This window comes from Tasmannia lanceolata, unplaced genomic scaffold (genome assembly GCF_043159265.1).
Source record: "Tasmannia lanceolata isolate RefF3 unplaced genomic scaffold, GAP_Taslan_0.1 ptg000013l, whole genome shotgun sequence".
NCBI lineage: Eukaryota > Viridiplantae > Streptophyta > Magnoliopsida > Canellales > Winteraceae > Tasmannia > Tasmannia lanceolata.
Genome location: NW_027518690.1, coordinates 39337363 through 39356753, shown reverse-complemented (window position 1 = coordinate 39356753; position 19391 = coordinate 39337363). Strand labels below are relative to the sequence as shown.

General features: G+C 39.5%; 2 protein-coding genes and 1 pseudogene across 2 annotated transcripts; all 3 read right to left on the bottom strand.

Moving 5' to 3' along the window:
- Nucleotides 1–402: 402 nt before the first annotated feature.
- On the bottom strand, nucleotides 403–17520 carry LOC143890081 (putative E3 ubiquitin-protein ligase XBOS34). The gene is made up of 9 exons (XM_077394625.1): nucleotides 16864–17520; nucleotides 16397–16511; nucleotides 10583–10663; nucleotides 10342–10430; nucleotides 10123–10214; nucleotides 9818–9899; nucleotides 7735–7837; nucleotides 2768–2943; nucleotides 403–1419 (listed from the first exon to the last, which is right to left on the bottom strand). The coding sequence occupies exons 1-9, from the start codon at nucleotides 16963–16965 to the stop codon at nucleotides 706–708; spliced, it is 1554 nt and encodes a 517-aa protein (XP_077250740.1). The 5' UTR covers nucleotides 16966–17520; the 3' UTR covers nucleotides 403–705.
- Nucleotides 9248–9357, bottom strand: LOC143891500 (U6 spliceosomal RNA; annotated as a pseudogene).
- Nucleotides 12820–14572, bottom strand: LOC143889344 (uncharacterized). Its single transcript, XM_077393530.1, has one exon. It carries the CDS (start codon nucleotides 13944–13946, stop codon nucleotides 13239–13241), a length of 708 nt encoding a protein of 235 aa, XP_077249645.1. The 5' UTR covers nucleotides 13947–14572; the 3' UTR covers nucleotides 12820–13238.
- Nucleotides 17521–19391: the final 1871 nt, after the last annotated feature.

Sequence of the window (19391 nt, the reverse complement as noted above, 5' to 3'; positions counted from 1 at the left end):
CCTTTTCCACCGCATCTCGCTTCTCTATGCCCAGAAGCATCTCCTTTGTTTTCTCCGTGTTTTCCTCAAAGCCAATGCCCAACGTCTTACCCATTTTTGACATCTCGTCAAATTCTTCCCGGAATGCCTGCTTCTCCTTGTCTAATACCTCCACATTTTCTTCCACCGAATCCTGAACATATATCTAATAATAATAACAAGCTAAGACAACAATGACTACTACTTGACATATGAATTATTTACCTGTATATTGGGTGGAGAAGATCATGAATCGCGTATGCATCAAAACAGTCAACTCCAAAATTCTACACAGATCTGAAACAGAAACCATTTGGCGTCACAGCATACCTGTATCTGTTTGGTCATCAGGTAGAGCTTCTCGTCACTGAGAATAAAGAACAGTTCATAGCAAGGCCCTTCACCTTCATAGGAATCCAACAGACAAAAGTCTACATATGTGAATAATAACAAGATGCACCAAAAAACTAAAACCGTCAAGCAGGAATTTGAACCTGCAACATTGCTTCTTTTGATGATACTACAAGGCTCAGGGGTTGTTTGTACATCTGTGCACTTCATAGCATGTAAAGAATTATAAACAGAGCGCCACTACCACAATACACATCATATACAAAGACTTCCTTGCACCACTGAAAATTCTATAAATTTATAAACAACCCGAATCCATGTCTTCAGCATTGAGACTCAAACAGTGTAGATCCTTATAACCTGATTGATCTTAGCACGGCAAACAGGGCAACCCCAATCTTTGGCTTTAACTTCGTTCAAACACGACATGCAACCAACCACGTGACCACAGGGAACGCATGCCCCCTCTTTCGAGGCATCCAAACAAATCACACAAAAGTCAGAAGCACCATCTTCTTCCTTCAGTTCACTTGTTGCTGGTTTGATCTCCACCGTTGGCATGGATAAATCAATGGGGCGGGAATCGATCAAGGGATAGTGGATTGGGCCGTCATCTGGGATCTCCTCGGGAACTGGTGGAGCTGAAGGAATTGCAGAAGTTGTAGGAGGGACGCTTTGTGTTGATAATGCGACAACTGGTGTGGTATTTCGGCTATGGTCAAGCTGAGTTGGATTGCCACTTGGCCCAGATGGCATATCCCAGCCATTATGTGAACTACTAGAAGAGTTGTCGGACCATCCACCGCTACCCAATTTTGAAGGACGTACAGTTCCTTCTGGTGGGCCCCAACCATTGTGACTAGCAATGTCTGCAGAGTTTCCCCAACCATTTGCGTTGTTTATTTCAGTGCCCAGGTGGGTGTCAGGAAAGACTGGTGGTCGATCTTCCACAGCCGACTGAAGAGAGGCACTGATGGCCATGGCTAACTCTAGATCCTCGGGAGTAGGTGCCGGCATAGTTGCAGGAATCGCTACATTGGGAAAGTTGACCTGCAGACAAGATGCAATCCCTCAACAAATCATAATTGTGGTGTCACAGTCTACATGACAAGTATTAGGCCTAATTCAGGACCACAGATTGGTGGCCCAGCAGATAAAATTAGCCCCAATCACAACACAAATAATGAAAAATATAAAGATATGTTAATTTCAATTCACTGCATGAATGATATGATCAAAATCGGTGGATGAAATACAACCCCAAAGGAGTGTGTGGAATCAGTCGAATAAAGTCGTTCTTTTTTTCAAATCACCAGGAGTATAGGAAAATAAAAGAAGCAGCACGTGTAATCGTTTCAAGAGAAGGAAAAGCTGCTTAGCAAGTTGGTGTATTCTTTGCAAGCTCAGTGATGAATCTTTGGAGCATTTATTGGTGCATTGCCCTTTCTCTTGCCATCTTTCAATGTGCGTCATCAAAAGCTTTGTGCTCTCATGGTCTTTCCAAAGCTTCGTAAAGGAACAAAGGCATACTCGAGGATAAAAAGTGAAGTTAGGTCAAGATTGCTCTAAACATCAAGGCTGATCTTATCCAATGGTGTAGGAGTGATAAAGTTGTGACACTATAGTTTTGGGGAGATTTTACGAAATGGGAAGGTGATGGTGTTCGAACAAAAGAAAAAAAAACAAAACAAAGTGATGCTGAACTCTGATGGGAGCTCTGAAGGAAATCCAGGACGAGCGAGCATTCAGCCTTTTCCGGAACTCAAGTGGGCATACAATCCTATTGTACTCATGACAGGGGGTCTGTGACTCTAACGAAGCGGACGCAAGAGCGTTACTATGGGGCATGAGATGGTACGAGAAACATGGTTTGGCGCCTTTGCTAATAGAAGGTGGTTCATCAAACGTCATAGTCTGGGCCAGCAACAAAGCGATCGGTCCGTGGACATTAGCGAACATCATCGAAGAAAGGAGGGACCTTGTCAAGCTGATCAAGGACAGGCTGCTGGATTGGGAAGGAACTATGTTTCTGCTGTAAATACACATATTATGGCTACAGACTTGGAGAAATTATTTTCTGTACTGGCGTATTATGATGTTTACTAGTTTCTCAGGTCGGATCTTGTAATGGGGGATCTGTGAAGTTTTAGGGGGCTTTTGCTGTAAATGTTGTACACTGGTGGGACGCGTCCCCATGGTTGTATTCTGGTGACAGCTATAAATAAAAACTGTTGCCTTTCAAAAAAAAAAAGAAATAGGCAAAATCTTAAAAGTCAACCAAAGCAGTTTCAAGTGTTGGGACCCAACAGATATAATTTTTGGCAGCCATTAAAAAAAAAGATTTAATTTTTTAAGTACTGCAAATTTATCATCTGAGAACTCTCGATCATAACAGTACCTGTTGCAAACCTATACAGGCATTAAAAAACCACTGTATTTGCTGCTTGTCACCCTCATTCCCAGATAAGAACTTAAATTGTCTTCCTGTATATGACACATAAAAAGGGCGGCCCAGTGCACGACGCTCCCGCCATTGCGGGGTCCTGGGAGGTCTAGATTTACGCAGCCTTACCCCTGCATATGACACACAACAATTAAAAAAATCAAGTATAGTTAAGCATATAGAAATTTGCATTCATCGTGTTAATCAACAAATTTTTCATAGAAACGTGAAAATGGACCAGTAGTTGAAAAATCATGTGGGCCCACATTTTTTGGGTGATCCAAAGCATTCATTTGAAAGGCCCTTACATAGATAAGGTGTCCACAAAAAATAAGGTGGTTAGGATCATCCTAACCCTTCTATTTGTGGAGGGAAAATGGGCAGATCTGTGGAGAAACAGTATCCGTCCATTTTTCCCTCCACAAATGGATTAGGTTAGGATGATCCTACAAACCTGATTTTTGGTACACACCCTATCTATGTAAGGGCCTTTCAAATGAATGCTTTGGATCACCCCAAAAATGTGGGCCCACATGAGTTTTTGATGCTCGAGCTCAGATAAGTTATCTGAGCTCGAGCTCAAAAACACTTTACTCATTTCATGGGCATTCATTTGATGGGCGCTCACATAGATAGGGTGTGCCCAAAAAATCAGATCCATAAGATCATCCCAACCCTTCGGTTTGTGGAGGTTAAAAAGGGAGGGTATATAAACCTTCACAGATCTGTCCATTTTTTACCTCCACAGTTCGAAGGGTTACGATTATCCTAAGGAACTGATTTTTTAGGCACACCCTATCTATGTGGGCCCACTGTATTTTAAGCCGATGGAGTAGACAAGTTATCTACTCGATTGTGTAGATACAACACTTCTCTCTCTTGTAGACAAGTTATCTACTCGATCGTGTAGATACAACACTTCTCTCTCTCTCTCTCTCTCTCTCTCTCTCTCTCTCTCTATATATATATATATATATATATATATATATATATATATATATATATAAAGAGGAAGGGGAGTTTACCGTTCACTGCTGGAGTTTACTGTTCACTGCTGTGGAAGCTGTGAACAGTAAACTCTATATATATATATATATATATATATATATAGAGAGAGAGAGAGAATAGAGTTCCTAAGGTGTCACCTCATATAGCTTATATGAGGTGGCGCTCACAAAACATAAAGGGCCCACATTTTTGGGGTGATCCAAACCACTCATTTGAAAGGCCCTTAGATGGATATGGTGCCTACAAAAAATCAGGTCCATAGGATCATCCTAACCCTTTCATTTATAGAGCTTAAAAATGGGTAGATTTATGGAGGTTTATACCCATCCATTTCAACCTCCACAAATGGAAGGGTTAGGATGATCCTATGAAGTTGATTTTTTGGGCACACCCTATCTATGTGAGGGTGTATCAAATGAATGCTTTGGATCATCCAAATAAAGTGGGCCCCTTATGTTTTTAAGCGCCACCTCATATAAGCTATATGAGGTGACACCTTAGGAACTCTATTCTCATATATATATATATATATATATATATATATATATATATATATGAGTAAACAGTTCCAGAGGTGGCGGTAGTGGTGGCTTATATGAGGTGGCACTCACAAAACATAGGGAGCCCACTTTGTTTGGATGATCCAAAGCATTCATTTGATAGGCCCTCACATAGATAGGGTGCCCACAAAAAATCAGCTCCATAGGATCATCCTAACCCTTCCATTTGTGGAGGTTTAGATTTATGGAGGTTTATACCCATCCATTTTAACCTCCACAAATGGAAGGGTTAGGATGATCCTATAAAGTTGATTTTTTGGGCACACCCTATCTAGGTGAGGGCCTATCAAATGAATGCTTTGGATCATCCAAACAAAGTGGGCCCCCAATGTTTTGTGAGCGCCACCTCATATAAGCCACCGCTAGCGCCACCTCAGGATATATATATATATATATATATATATATATATATATAGAGAGAGAGAGAGAGAGAGAGGAAAGTGTCTCTAGTCTGCCGACTAGAGATCATTCTCTAGTCCGCCGACCAAAAACACATGGGTCCCACCTTATTTGGGTGATGCAAAGCATTTATTTGATGGGCCCTGATATAGAGACGGTATCCACAAAAAATCAGCTCCATAGGATCATCCCAACCCTACGATTTGTGGAGCTTAAAATGGATGGCTATAAACCGCCACAAATCTGTCCATTTTTTAGCTCCTCAAATCGAAGGGTTAAGATGATGCTATGAAGCTGATTTGTTGTGGACACCCTATCTATAATGGGGCCCATCAAATGAATGCTTTAGATCACCACAAGAATGTGGGACCCATGTGTTTTTGGTTGGCAGACTAGAGAATGATCTCTAGTCGGCAGACTAGAGACACTTTCCTCATATATATATATATATATAGAGGAAACTGTTGGTGAGCTTAAGCTCACCAAACTTATGGTGAGCTAGCTTGCCCAATCACATGGGGGGCCACTTTGTTAGGATGATCCAAAGCATTCATTTGAAAGTCCCTTACATAGATGGGGGGTGTACCAAAAATCAACTCCATAGGATCATCCTAACCCTTCCATTTGTGGAGGACAAAAATGGACAGACACAAATCTGCCCCATTTTTGTCCTCCACAAATGGAGGGGTTAGGATGATCCTATGGAGCTGATTTTTGGTACACCCCCTATCTATGATAAGGCCTTGCAAATGAATGGTTTGGATCACTCCCCAAAATGTGGGACCCATGTGATTGGGCAAGCTAGCTCACCATAAGTTTGGTGAGCTTAAGCTCACCAACAGTTTCCTCATATATATATATATATATATATATATATATATATATATGAGAAAAGTGTAGCTGCACATACGTGTAGCGAACTTAGCTACACCGACGGCTTAAAATACAATGGGCCCCACATTGTTTGGGTGATGCAAACCATTCATTTGATGGGCCCTCACATAGATAGGGTGTGCCCAAAAAATCAGCTCCATAGGATCATCCCAACCCTACGATTTGTGGAGGCAAAAATGGACCTGTAAAAACCTTCACAAATCTGTCCATTTTTGCCTCCACAGTTTGAAGGGTTGAGATCATCCAATGGAGCTGATTTTTTGGGCACACCCTATCAATGTGAGGTCCTATCAAATGAATGGTTTGGATCACCCAAATAATGTAGGCACATTGTATTTTAAGCCATCGGTGTAGCTAAGTTAGCTACACGTATGTGTAGCTTCACTTAACTCTCTCTCTCTCTCTCTCTCTCTCTCTCTCTCTCTCTCTATATATATATATATATATATATATATATATATATATATATATATATATATATATATATATAGAGAGAGAGAGAGAGAGAGAGAGAACGATTTCTACACACAAGTGTAGATAAGTTATCTACACATTAGCTTAAAATACAGTGGGGGCCCACATTGTTTGGGCGATCCAAAGCATTCATTTGATGGGCCCTCACATAGATAGGGTGTGCCCAAAAAATCAGCTTCATAGGATCATCCTAACCCTTCGAACCGTGGAGGCAAAAAATGGACAGATTTGTGAAGGTTTATACACGTCCATTTTACCTCCACAAATCGTAGGGTTGGGATGATCCTATGGAGCTGATTTTTTGTGGACACCCTATCTATGTGAGGGCTAATCAAATGAATGGTTTGGATCACCCAAACAATATGCCCTCCATTGTGTTTCAAGCTAGTGTGTAGATAACTTATCTATACTTGTGTGTAGAAACCGTTTTCTCATGTTTGTGTGGTGGTCTAGCTTGTGTATCTTTTAATTTAGTTTTCGCCAATTCTTTCAATTTTTGTCATATGCGGTTACTGGATACATAGTACGATGGTAAACCAAGTCCTTACATCCACCCTTCACGAATGTGATGTAAAGCTCCATCTTCAACAATAGCTTAAAAACGTAAAAAATGCAGTGATGTGTAATATGAGGGAAACAGAAGTTGCACTCTTTCTTAATACATTTCACATGTACACCTCCAACACGCCATTTCCAAAAAAAAAAAAAAGAATGTACACCTCCAACATTTATAGGACGCTACAAATAGCTGAAATACCGTAGTAGAAAAGAGCACTAGCAATAAAATAATCAGTAACCACTGATTTAGTCTCATCTACAGTGTACAGAGAGCAGACTTCTATCAGGTGTTTAAAATTTACCATATAAGTTCAGCACAGAAGACTTTACACAAATGAAATAATAATGGCTTGTTATGCTCAGGAGGCGAAAGTCTGTTGTGTGTGTGTGTGTGTGTGTGTGTGTTGAAAATTGGATAAGATAAACCTATGATTTGTGGACACGGACATGGATGTAGCGTGACGACACTGATACGGAGTGTCGGACACGGCAAACCCCCAAAATTTAGAAACGGGGGGACACGGCTAAAATAGAGAGCATATATAATCATAGTTTGTCGATATGGATTTGTGTGTCGAGTTTCCACACGGATATAAGTTGTCTGGCATGGCAACATCTATAAATCTATAAATGGTGACACGTACATACATATAAGATTATTGATTATTACACAAATACGTGTCAACACACTCACATTAACTCTAACACTCTAACACTCCTTGCAACACATTTAAAAGTGTCCAAAGGAGTGTCGACACGTGTGGACAAGCTTGTCGTATCGGACACGGCAGGACACGCGTGTCAGCTGTAAATTCAAAGTGTCGGCTAAATCATAGAGATAACAAAGGTGGCTCGTTTATCATCTTATAAGTGCCTGGTTTGGAAGAGGAGAGAGAACATTTTCCTGTCACATGTTTTATACCAGTATTCATCAGTTAAACATGGTCATAGAGTAATTTTTCAAAAGATCTCCCATTACATGCCCAGAACAAATTACTAAAGATAAAATTCTCAAATAAGAGAACTTACTGGTTGCTTTGTCAGAAATAGCCACTGCTGGAGCTGGATGATTTAAATCTAATTCCTCAATTTTAACCTTCCAAAGTTGAATAACTGTACTAGGCCGGGCAACCTGCTCATTCATCAAAAGCTCCATCTCAACAAATTACAGAGTTTATGATACTGTTTTAGATGAGACAATATTCAATCCCCGATGAAGAAAATTTTGAGGAAAACTAATGCAGAATATGGTCATTAAAGTTACAAAACACAGCTACCAGATTTTGTGTAAGCCGCTGCAAAATTGGGCAACAAAGCCACAGTTTATATTGGTTTTGTAAGAATTCAAGTAAATCTGGGTCATTAATCGCAGCCCAGTTGGAGCTCAAATTCCTCCCAGTCTGGTCTTAGTTATTTCTCAGTTCGCTCCAAGTTTGTGCCCAGGTACAAAAAATTTAAAAGGAAACCTAATTTTCTGCCACATACAATTGAAAAAACATCACTTTTGCCACCTTTGTGAGCAATATCTATTTTTGTCAGTCAAAATTTATTGTAAAATTTCAAAAATTGCCATCACCTTTTCTTCCCAAAATAGCATTTACCTTTGCTAGTCTTTTATATTTTTTCCCTTCATAATGAACCATCTTAACAAATAAAATACAAAGAAAGAAAAAAATTCTCTTTTTGCACATAGCCAGTTGACACAAAAGTTTTAACATCCTGACCTTGCAAAGAAAATTAAGTGCATTTCCGGAGAAAAAAAAGATTAATTATAGTGGAAAGTAGGTTCGACGCACCAACCATGGAGGGAGTGTCTACAAAATCTTTGAAGACATTCTAAGGAGTGTCTTAAGGGATATATTTCAAAGGTCCAAAGTGTGTTCATTAAAAGTATACAGATCCTTGATGGCTGCGTACTCGAAAATGAGTGCATTAATTACTATCACAAAGTGGACAAATCCGGAGTCCTATGTAAGGTTAACATGTAAAAGCATACAATAGTCAGAATGGAATTTCATAGACTACCTTTTGAGTAGGATGGCCTTCGGAAGAATATAAAGAGGTGTAAAAGCATACAATAGTCAGAATGGAATTTCATAGACTATCTTTTGAGTAGGATGGCCTTCGGAAGAATATAAAGAGGTTAAATGATGAAGTGGATGTCATCTATATGGTGTTCGACTGATTAATGGGACTCCAAAAGGCATTTTCAAGACATCAAGAAGCTTTCGTTAGGGAGATCCTTTATCCTCGTTACTCTTTAAGATTCTGGCGGACGGGCTGAGCCAAATGATAGACAAGGCCAAATCAAGAGGTCTAATAGAAAGTTTCAAAATTGGCCAATCATAGATACCTACAATGTGCAAAGGACAACCTTTTGTTCTCTAAATCCCTAGTTATGGGGGGAGGCCAGAAGATCCAGATATCAGGATGTTCGCTGATATCAATGGATGCCAATGTCTATTGAATCTATAGAACTATGTAAAATAAACTATTGAATCTACGGAACATTTAGTTCTCTCTTTTATTTTTTGAAAAGTAAAAAAATTTGGACCACTTCTGGAATTGAGCGTGTCATCCTTGTGCAGGGGCCATGCTAATCTTCTCTGTCGCATTCCAATATTATCGGATAGGATTATAAAAAAATATCATACCCATTCAAAAAAAAATCATATGAGAATCTATGATCCAAGCACATCTTGAATAAACTCATAAATCTGTCTCTTCAAAGTATGAACTGAGCAACTAATGTCTGCCCCCAATGACAACCAGACTTTCAACCACACTGTACACCAAGACCTGAACTGATGTGAACTAAGATTTAGGCAACAGTACTCAACTCAACTAAGATGTAGGCAAAAGTAGATAGGAAAAACATAGAAAAGGATAATTTTGAAGTAGAAAAAAAAAGACAATATTTTTGCAAACTCCTACAGGCCCCGAGGGTGAGATGAGTATTTCCAATGTCATTTAAATAGGAGATAAGCACTAAAATAATAATAGATTGTATAAACCAACTGCAATGGAGGAAAAAAGCCAATGAAAATCATACTCAATAACAACAGATAATCCATCCTTTATGCTAATATGACAAGTATGGTTTCCGTCATACCTGTGGTCCAGGATATATAGCAAGCTCAAATTTGGGAAGCTTACGACGGTTACGAGACTCACAGGGTATGACCACAGCCCAACTGTAAATAATGCAAATAAAGTCACCACAAATACCATGTCAACTCTCACAAGGAACACTTAAATAGCAAGATAGCCACAATGCAAGATCAAAATAGCACTGAATTCCAACTTCCACTCTTCAAGTAAATTCAGCCCTTTCACAATGAAAACTATACATAAAGAAAGAGAAGAAAGAAGTAGCAACAAAGATCCCAAATGTCAACAAAAGTCTAATAGACCCACATTTTTCGTGACACCAAATTAGGAGCTAATTTTACGAGAAAGCCCGGCCCATTCAGCTCCCGCAGCCAACCAGAGAAAAGGCAAATGTAGCTCTGTGTACAAGTTGATCAAAAAATGTCTTTAGCTGAGGAAATCATAAGCAAAATGCATGCATGCATAGATAACCTATTAAATTTAGAAGCAGAAAATTTGTGTAGAACTTAGGGATAGGTGGCATACCTCGATAGCACGGACAACTGTGGTATGTCCCTTTGCTCTAGCCATATCGAGAGCAGTATGGCAATCATCATTCAGAGCCAAAGCATTTGCTGAAATGTTTTAACATCCAATCACCTATTAATATCAATATTATACACGGAAGAATAACGAAAATGACCTAGTTCCCGGAAAACCTTATAATCCAAAGTCCAAACACCATTTTAGCACATTGCTCAAACCATATGAAGTCAATAAAATGTACCTCCATGAGAAAGAAGTAATGTAACAGTCTCCTCCAGGCCTCTTTTTGCAGCATGATGTAAAGGAGTTCCTGCATGAGACCCTACAGTACATAAAGAGGTATGAGATCCATGGTTTTATCATTTACAAGTACTCCTGAGTCCCGATCGTACTTTCAAGTTTCAATTGATAAAAATAAAAAAGGTGTCCTATATGATATTTCCACATTTTCCATCCACTTTTGTTGCCTTTCCAACCCTTTACCCTCTTAGCCGGTGCCTTTTTGCCCCATTACATTCGAAGCAGGTAAGAACACCTTAAATTAATTCTTTAATAGGTCAAATCAAAGTGATTTAAAGAATGACCCTTGGGGTGATATGGGGATAGACGATACAACAAAAGATTGGGAGTTGGGACTTTGGGTGGGACATTACAAGGCAAGGAGTTGGGAGTACGCGTGGGATAGCGAAGGCCGGGAGTTGGAAGAGTGGGTGGGACAGTGAAAGGCTGGGAGTTGGGAGGTGAAAGGCTTGGAATTGGGAGGGTGGGTGGGTTTGGTACGGACGGAACAATAAAGGGTGCATTAGAAATTAGATAGGATCATAGTTGTAAATTTCGTTTCGTTTCGTCCGAAATGGACGAAACGTTTCGGTTTCGGCCGAAAACCGGAACGAAATGATGAAATTTCGTTTCGTACCGGATTTCGGCCGAAATTTACCGAAAAGTTTCAAACGAAATTATCTGAATTGTTCGAAATTTTCCGAAATTTCTTTTCAGTGGCCAAAACGAAATGGCCACCGAAACGAAATTTACAACTATGGATAGGATGGAGATGAGGCAGCGAGTGGCGGCAACATTTATTATTACCAGCGACGATAACGGAAAGTAGCAATAGCAAGCAGCGAATATGAGCTTCATATGTGTGTCAGTTGATGGATTATGGGCTAAAACCTATGTCACAAATGTCGTTCTCGGGAATTTCTCAGCAAGGGAAAATCTCGGGATAAATTAATTTTTATTAATTTTTTCGGGTTTATATCGGGAAATAAGCGATAAAATTAAAATTAATTAAAAATATATATATAATTATTAAATTTAAGAAAAAAATATAAAATAAAAATATCGTAAAAATATCGCGATATTTATGATAAAAACGAAAAATATCGCTATATTTTTAAAATCTCAGGATTAGTTCAGGATTTTGTCGTTTTATCAAAATCTCGTGATAAAAATGCTATATTTTGAAAATATCGGAGATATTTGTGACATAGGCTAAAATCAACCCCATTTTTCACTTGTGAAAAATAGGTGAAGGGAGGGTCAGAAAGCTCAGGCCGTGGTGAACACTGATGGGTTTGGCTTATTGTCCCCATTTCTCTTGCCTGCAGAAAGTGTAAAGAGGAGAACCAATGGTGTGGCAACGATAACCAAAATCTCCCTCCCTCTCACCCACTTTAGGTGAGTACTGGATCAAGACATTATTGGTACCCAGAGCACCCAGTGAGATTTATTACAATGTTTTGGTCGTTGTCCTACCTATTGAATCTTCCCCCTCAATAGCTACTTTCTCCAGAGAAAAATTCATCGAATTATGGCATTTCTATTTGCAAGAATACAAGAAATCTATGAAGATTTCGCCAGACCTCAGTGGCTGGAGTTTTTACTTTGTTGTGGTTGGGAGAAGGGAAAAGGAAGCTAGCCAAATTCATATAAAAAGAGGATGGAAATCTATGAAGATGAGGGATTTCCCCATACTGATGTAGGATAGGGAAGAGAAATAGAAGAAAGGGGAGAAGAAGAGAAGAAGAATAGGGGAAGAAGTGAATAGAAGGAAAAGAATAGAAGAAGAGTAGGGGAAGAAGAGAATAGAAGAGTAGAAAAAGAAGAACAAATTTGGGGAGAAGAAAAGAGGAAGATGAAGGAAGAAATATGGGAGAGAAGCTCTCAATTTAATTCAATAATTCATCAAAGGCTCACAATAAAATTGTAAAGAGGACTATAAATACGCAATTAACAACCTAAAAGATAGAAACCTACTAAAACAAGAATTCCTAAAAAACTAAACTTCCTAATTCTAAACAACATGGAAAATAAAAGCCTAAAAACTAAATAACATGGAAAATAAATGCCTAGAAATCTTAATGGGCAAATATGCCACTTATTTGGCATATTATCTACATCATTCTCCCCCGCTTGAAAAGAACTCGACCTCGAGTTCTAGTCCACCTGGATCAACTATGTAGATGAGCAACTCGAGCAATAGCAGTGGTAACACATCAAACTCTGTCATGTAAAATGCGTGTGATAACCGTAAGAAGCGTCTGAAATGCCAATGGAATGAGAGTGAAAAAATCGCCCATGTAGAATCATAAATACGCGAACCTCTCCTGATAAGTAACGAAGCTGGAAAAATAGTAACGTACTCCTCTTGGATCGGTGGGATCGGCATAACAGCTATAGGCGGTACCAATCCATGACCAACCTCAATAAAGATATCACTTGCTGGTATCAAATCCGGCTCAATGAAATCAGCAACAAAACCATCTGCTAGAACTGTATCAGGCTCAGTGATGTCAACCAGTGTGCTAAAATCCTCTGTCGGAATTTCCACGGGAGACGCAACACTGCCATGATGCTCCTCTGACTCATAACGGTGGTCGGTCGACTCTGTCTCTACATCATTCTCCCCCGCTTGAAAAGAACTCGACCTCGAGTTCTAGTCTACCTGGATCAAATATGTAGATGAGCAACTCGAGCAATAGCAGTGGTAACACATCAAACTCTGTCATGTAAAATGCGCGTGATAACCGAAAGAAGCGTCTGAAATGCCAATGGAATGAGAGTGAAGAAATCGCCCGTGTAGAATCATAAATACGCGAACCTCTCCTGATAAGTAACGAAGCTGGAAAAATGGTAACGTACTCCTCCTGGATCGATGGGATCGGCATAACAGCTATGGGCGGTACCAATCCATGACCAACCTCAATAAAGATATCACTTGCTGGTATCAAATTCGGCTCAATGAAATCAGCAACAAAACCATCTGCTAGAACTGTATCAGGCTCAGTGATGTCAACTAGTGTGCTAAAATCCTCTGTCGGAATTTCCACTGGAGACGCAACACTGCCATGATGCTCCTCTGACTCATAACGGTGGTCGGTCGACTCTGTCAAAGGATCAGCCTCACATGGCTCTGTCACAATAATTGTCTCGACTGTGGAAGTGCCAATCTGTCTCTCTAGATGCTCGGCAATCGGCCCTGTGGAAATCTCTGAATCGTCATGCTCATTGTCGTCAGCCTCAGCAATCACTGGACTCTCTGGCTCTATATCAGATATCTCTAACTCAGTATCTGCCATCATAGACTCTGTATCTGACATAATCATGGGCTCAACAACTATAATGGTCTCATATACAATGTCATCTGTCGGACCAATAGCATCATCTGTGTCTGGCTTGTCAATAGTGTTCGCAAATTCCTTCGCTGCTTCAATTTCAGTCTCTCGTGCATGACGGTCTGCGATATTTCGTTCAAGGCGAGCGAAGGCTTCATGTTCTTCGCGGCGGGCTGCGGCTTTACGTTCACGTACCAATTTCCTCTCATTCAAGTAACGCACTGTACTTTACAAGATTGCCTGAAATTCAGCCCGTCGAGCAACTTCTTCACGCATCAATCTTTGTTTATACACTGCTCACTCACGTTTCAATCTCTGTTCATACTGATATGCATAATTTCTCATAAACTCAGAACGGATCTCCTCCCATCGACTGAATTGAGGTGCACCTGCAATTCGACGCGCCCTCACAATCTCTAGCCAGAACAACTGGGCTTGTCGTAGTACAATATCTCTGGCTCGAGAGATAGTCTTGCGGTGCTCATAGCAACATGACTCATGATATGCGTCTAGAGCATAGATCCACTGTAGACATACATCCTCATAATAGCGGTAGTGACGGTGTTCCAAATATTGATCGCCGTACCCATAAAAAAGTGGAACATATGGCGAAGCCATTGAGATCAGCGTCGATAAATGAAATCAAACGTCTGATATATATGTCATGTCGAAAGGAACACAATACTTTTCGCAGATCTCAGATCGGACTCCAGATGGCTCGGATCTGCGATAGGACCAAAACGGATAGACGGCCAAAGTTGGTCATTGTAATGCTTGCACTTGTTGTTGGCTATTGAAAATGTGTTGCATAGGTTCTAAAAGTTAACAAGAACAACTTTCGTGTGAATGGCGAAATCAAATTTCGAGCCGAAATGGCCGTGAAAACCTCTTGCAGATGGAGAGACGAGACAGACACACCTCTGCAACTGCGAAACTACGAGTCTTCTATGCTGGAATGGAGAAGGATGGAAAGAGGGTTTGATGCTGGTTTCGATTTAAGTTGGTGACGGAATAAGGGTAGGAGTGTATGGGTGCTTTTGGGATTAGATAAAGAGTAAGAGACAAGGCTGAAACCAAAAGCTTTGCTAAAGGATTTTTGGGACAGCATGAATTGGGGTTTCGTATGAGATTTTCTGAGTTTAGTATGGTAGCTGGGCTAGGAGGGACTGATTGATGGTGGACTTTAGGGCTGCAGATAAGGAAAGAAAGAGAGGGTCTGGGTTGAAAACAGGGGCTGGTTTGGGGTAGGAGCTTAATGGAGATAGATTTGGTTGTAAGTAGCTTTGGAGATTCGTGGTTGTGAATGGTGGATTCTGCCGAAGAGCTCTCGGATCTTTAGCTCTGATACCAAATTTGTATGATAGGGAAGAGAAATAGAAGAAAGGGGAGAAGAAGAGAAGAAGAATAGGGGAAGAAGAGAATAGAAGGAAAAGAATAAAAGAAGAGTAGGGGAAGAAGATAATAGAAGAGTAGAAGAAGAAGAAATTTGGGGAGAAGAAAAGAGGAATAGAGGAAGGAAGAAATATGGGGGAGAAGCTCTCAATTCAATTCAATAATTCATCAAAGGTTCACAATAAAGCTGTAAAGAGGCCTATAAACATGCAATTAACAACCTAAAAGATATAAACCTACTAAAATAAGAATTCCTAAAAGACTAAACTTCCTAATTCTAAATAACATGAAAAATAAAAACCTAAAAAGTAAATAACATGAAAAATAAATGCCTAGAAATCCTAATGGGCAAATATGCCACTTATTTGGCCTATTATCTGCATCACATACCCCAGTGGGTCTTCATATAAAAAGACAAAAAAAGGGGTGGTGATGCCCCTAAAGAGGATGGAAATATCATTTCCCTCTCAGGAAGTTTACAGTTAAATACAATGAAGATGAAGTATGACGTCTATATGGTACCAAATGGTCAACGATAGTAGAAAAGGCCAATGTATTGAGGTGAATTGACATTCATATTTCGGAATAAGCTTCCAAAGGGTCTTTTTGCCAATTCTACAGCACTTACACTACCTAACTAACATATGAAAAAAAAAAAAGGATGGGAGAAAAGTAAAGCAGTAAAAATATCAGTTGATATTCAATAGTTGGTATAGATCTTGGAAATTTCACTCTAATAGTTCCCAGTGGCAGAGTTTTTAATTTTTCAGGAACAAATATATTCTTAGGCTCTTTCCATCTTATTTCATGTTTTGCCTTGGTATATTACAGGTATAGCAGAGCATGACCTGGGCATGAAAACCAGAAACAAGAACCAAGCACGTACTCAATATGTAACAATCATTAGATTAATCAAACTAATAACCTAACTTTGGTAATTGAATAAGCCAATCCACCACAAGAAATCATATCAGAAATTGAAATGATTAAGAGAAAAAAAAAAGGTAAATATAACAGACGCAGAATCAACTAAACAATAATAGTCATACCTCGGCAGTAAGCATTCACATTGGCACCCAATTCGATTAGAGTTTTAGCAATAAGAAAACCATCAGGCATCATGCATGCTACAATCAGAGGAGTTTTTCCTTCTCTGTCAATCCACTGCACAAAATTTATCATGTCATGTAAATTCCTCCACTTATAATATACATAGATGTCAGAATTTGGTTGATCTAATCAGATTTTGTTCAAAATCTATCAGGGAAGCTTTTCCCCCCTTGTCAATCCAATGGACAAAATATAGCGTGCCACAACATAATACTTAAGTTAAACCACACGATCATCATTCGGCATTGGAATCAAACCGTACATTGATAACTAATTCATGTTATTGTTGAATAATACATAGGTCTAAACTCTAACCAATCAGTAATGAATGCGAAAATTCTCTTAACGCAATCAAGCTATAATAAAAATGTCACAAACACTTAAAACCAAATGCAATGTCATGTACCTCAAGGCCAGCACCTTCGCGGCGAAGAACTTTGATTTCTTCTATGTTTCCACAACTGACCAGCTGATAAAGCAGCTGGTCTTTGGATTGAGTTTGTCCCATTTTTCTCACTTCAGAAACAAAACCCTAAAATCATAGACAAAATTTTCACAAAACAAACCCTAAGATTCGATTTCTCAGAGGATTTTGAAAAGAGAAACTAAATGCAGAGTAGAAATCTCTCAAACGAGTACAGAGAAAAGAAAACAAGGGGGAAATCAAAGCAAAAGCGTTTCTTAAACCCTAAAATTTCAGTTTGTACTATGATTTAAATGATAGAAATGACTAAACCCTAGGGCAAAATCTAGATTCCAATCAAATGACAATTACAAAAACAGAACTTCTGAGAGCGGGAAAAAAGAGAATCAAAGCGCCCTAGAAATAGTAGAGATCCTCAAACCCTAGGACAAAATCTAGGGCAAAAAAGCCCAACAATAAAATACGATCAAATCCCCAAAAAGCACAAAATGAAAAGAAATACTCCTTTTTAATTTTTAAAAGAACACTACCTTTTTAAGAGCACCAAAAAGGGTAAAATCGAAACTTCCCAAAAATTTCTTAAAATTTCCTTTCGGGGCGAAGCAAACGTGGAATGAAGAAGTCCAGTCAAAAACGCGGGATTGATCTGATTCTAGTCAATCCATTTCCAGTTTCTGAGTCCATCGGACCTTGGACTCTATTGTTGCCGGACTACTATAGTCCCGGTCTTTTATTAGAGGGCTTTTTGAAGGCCCACCAATTTTATTATTAAATTTCGAGAAAAAAAACAAAACTGAATTACATTTTTTAATTCGAAATTTCCGAATATTAGTAAAATTTTGAAAACAAAATTCATTTTTCCGAAATTTAGGCCTAAATTTCGGGTTTTGGGGATTTCGGGTCCTAACCAATTGTAGAATGATCTTCACCCTCGTAGTTGAATACACATTTCAATGAGATCAAGTTCCAAATCTTTGTAGATTTCAGATGATAAATTGAAAAAAAATCTAAGGTTAGGGGTTTATTGTTTAAGGTTTTGCAATGACCAGTTTGCGGTTTGGGGTATGAGTATGACAATGCTTCTCATTTTGAGAAGAAGAAAATGGGGAGAAATTGGAGAATGAGAGTGGTGTTACGTGCCTAGATGGGTCCACTCGGGATGGAATAAATTAGTTTAGATTTTGTTATTTGTTGACTTTGCTCTATAGTTGTTTAGTATGCGTAGAAGTATGAGAGATAGAGGGTTAAAATATTTAGATGGAGTGGTCAAGGGGCTCGTATGAATAACACACGCAAGTAGCCTTTTTCAAATGAAGAATTTCAAACTCAAAACCGTGTCTATCAGTCTATGCAAAGATGAGGACTGATCCTTCCCTCCAAGTTGGAGTTTTATAACAGATTGCCCGAAGCCCCAAGTAACTTTTTTTTTTTTTTTTTTTTTTTTGATTGGTAAGATGGGGTTAGGCAGGACCCCAACCAGATATCATAAAAGGAAAAGAGAACAAAGTTAGGGGGGCTCGAAGGCCACACCATAGGGAACAAACTCCCTTGGGATTACAGTTAAGCACCCATCAGCGTTGAAAAAAGTGGGCCTACAAAATAGGGGACAATCCACAGCCTAGAAGAGACAAAAGAAAATGGACAATACCCACATAACAAAAGAAGAAATTGTACCCGAGTCGTCGTCGGAAGTGATTGCGACCAGATCTTGCGGCAAGCAGTGAAGGTGAATGTCTTCTCCTTTCATCGATCTGCCATGTTTTGATATGAAATCTGCACCTCTGTTGCTTCTCGCCATGAGTGGGCAAGAGAGAAGGCCGTAGGGATTTTCACACATTGAATTCGAAGAGAAAGGGGAGATTACAACCGAAGGTAGGATTTTCCAGAAAAATCCTCTGAGAGAATCACAGAAAGATCAAAAGGCATGAGGTTAAGAGGGATCGGGTTCCCTTTACATAAACAGTTGCTTTTTGAGAGGTAATCAGCAGCTCTGTTACCCTCTCTCCAAATATGAGAAATTTTCCAAGATTCCAATCGATTGAGAACGATGAGAAGGTTCTCTAATGCGGGAATTAGCTTCCAAGGACAAGGCCATTCTTTTCTAATTATCTTCACTGCCAGGAGGGAATCAGATTCAATCCATAGATTTGGATTTGCGGCTTTGTCAAGCAAATGGACTCCTTGGATGATTGCTTCTAATTCAAGGTCTGAAATGGTTCCTCGATCGGCATCAATGGAAAACATAAATCGGGCATCGCCGCAGCTGCCTCTGAGAATGCCTCCGATGGAGGCGGAATCACTGGACAGCGAGGCATCAGTATTAAGCTTGACTTCATTGGGCTGCGGGGGAGTCCAAACACAATATTTAAGCTCTGGGGCAAAACGAAAAAGAGAAAGGTTCCATATCCTGGCTATCCGGGCATTATCTTCATTATGATCATCATCCAGCTTCAGGAATATAGCTCGGTTCCGTGCAGCACAAATAATTCTGTTAAGAATAATTCTTTTAT

Coding starts and splice junctions, on each gene's coding strand:
- LOC143889344 (XM_077393530.1), bottom strand. CDS start 13,946: ATGATTATGTCAGATACAGAGTCTATGATGGCAGATACTGAGTTAGAG.
- LOC143890081 (XM_077394625.1), bottom strand. CDS start 16,965: ATGGGACAAACTCAATCCAAAGACCAGCTGCTTTATCAGCTGGTCAGT. Junction 10,215..10,341: donor CAGTTGTCCGTGCTATCGAG/GTATGCCACCTA, acceptor ACTTGTACACAG/AGCTACATTTGCCTTTTCTC. Junction 1,420..2,767: donor CCTGTATAGGTTTGCAACAG/GTACTGTTATGA, acceptor TCTTGTCTGCAG/GTCAACTTTCCCAATGTAGC.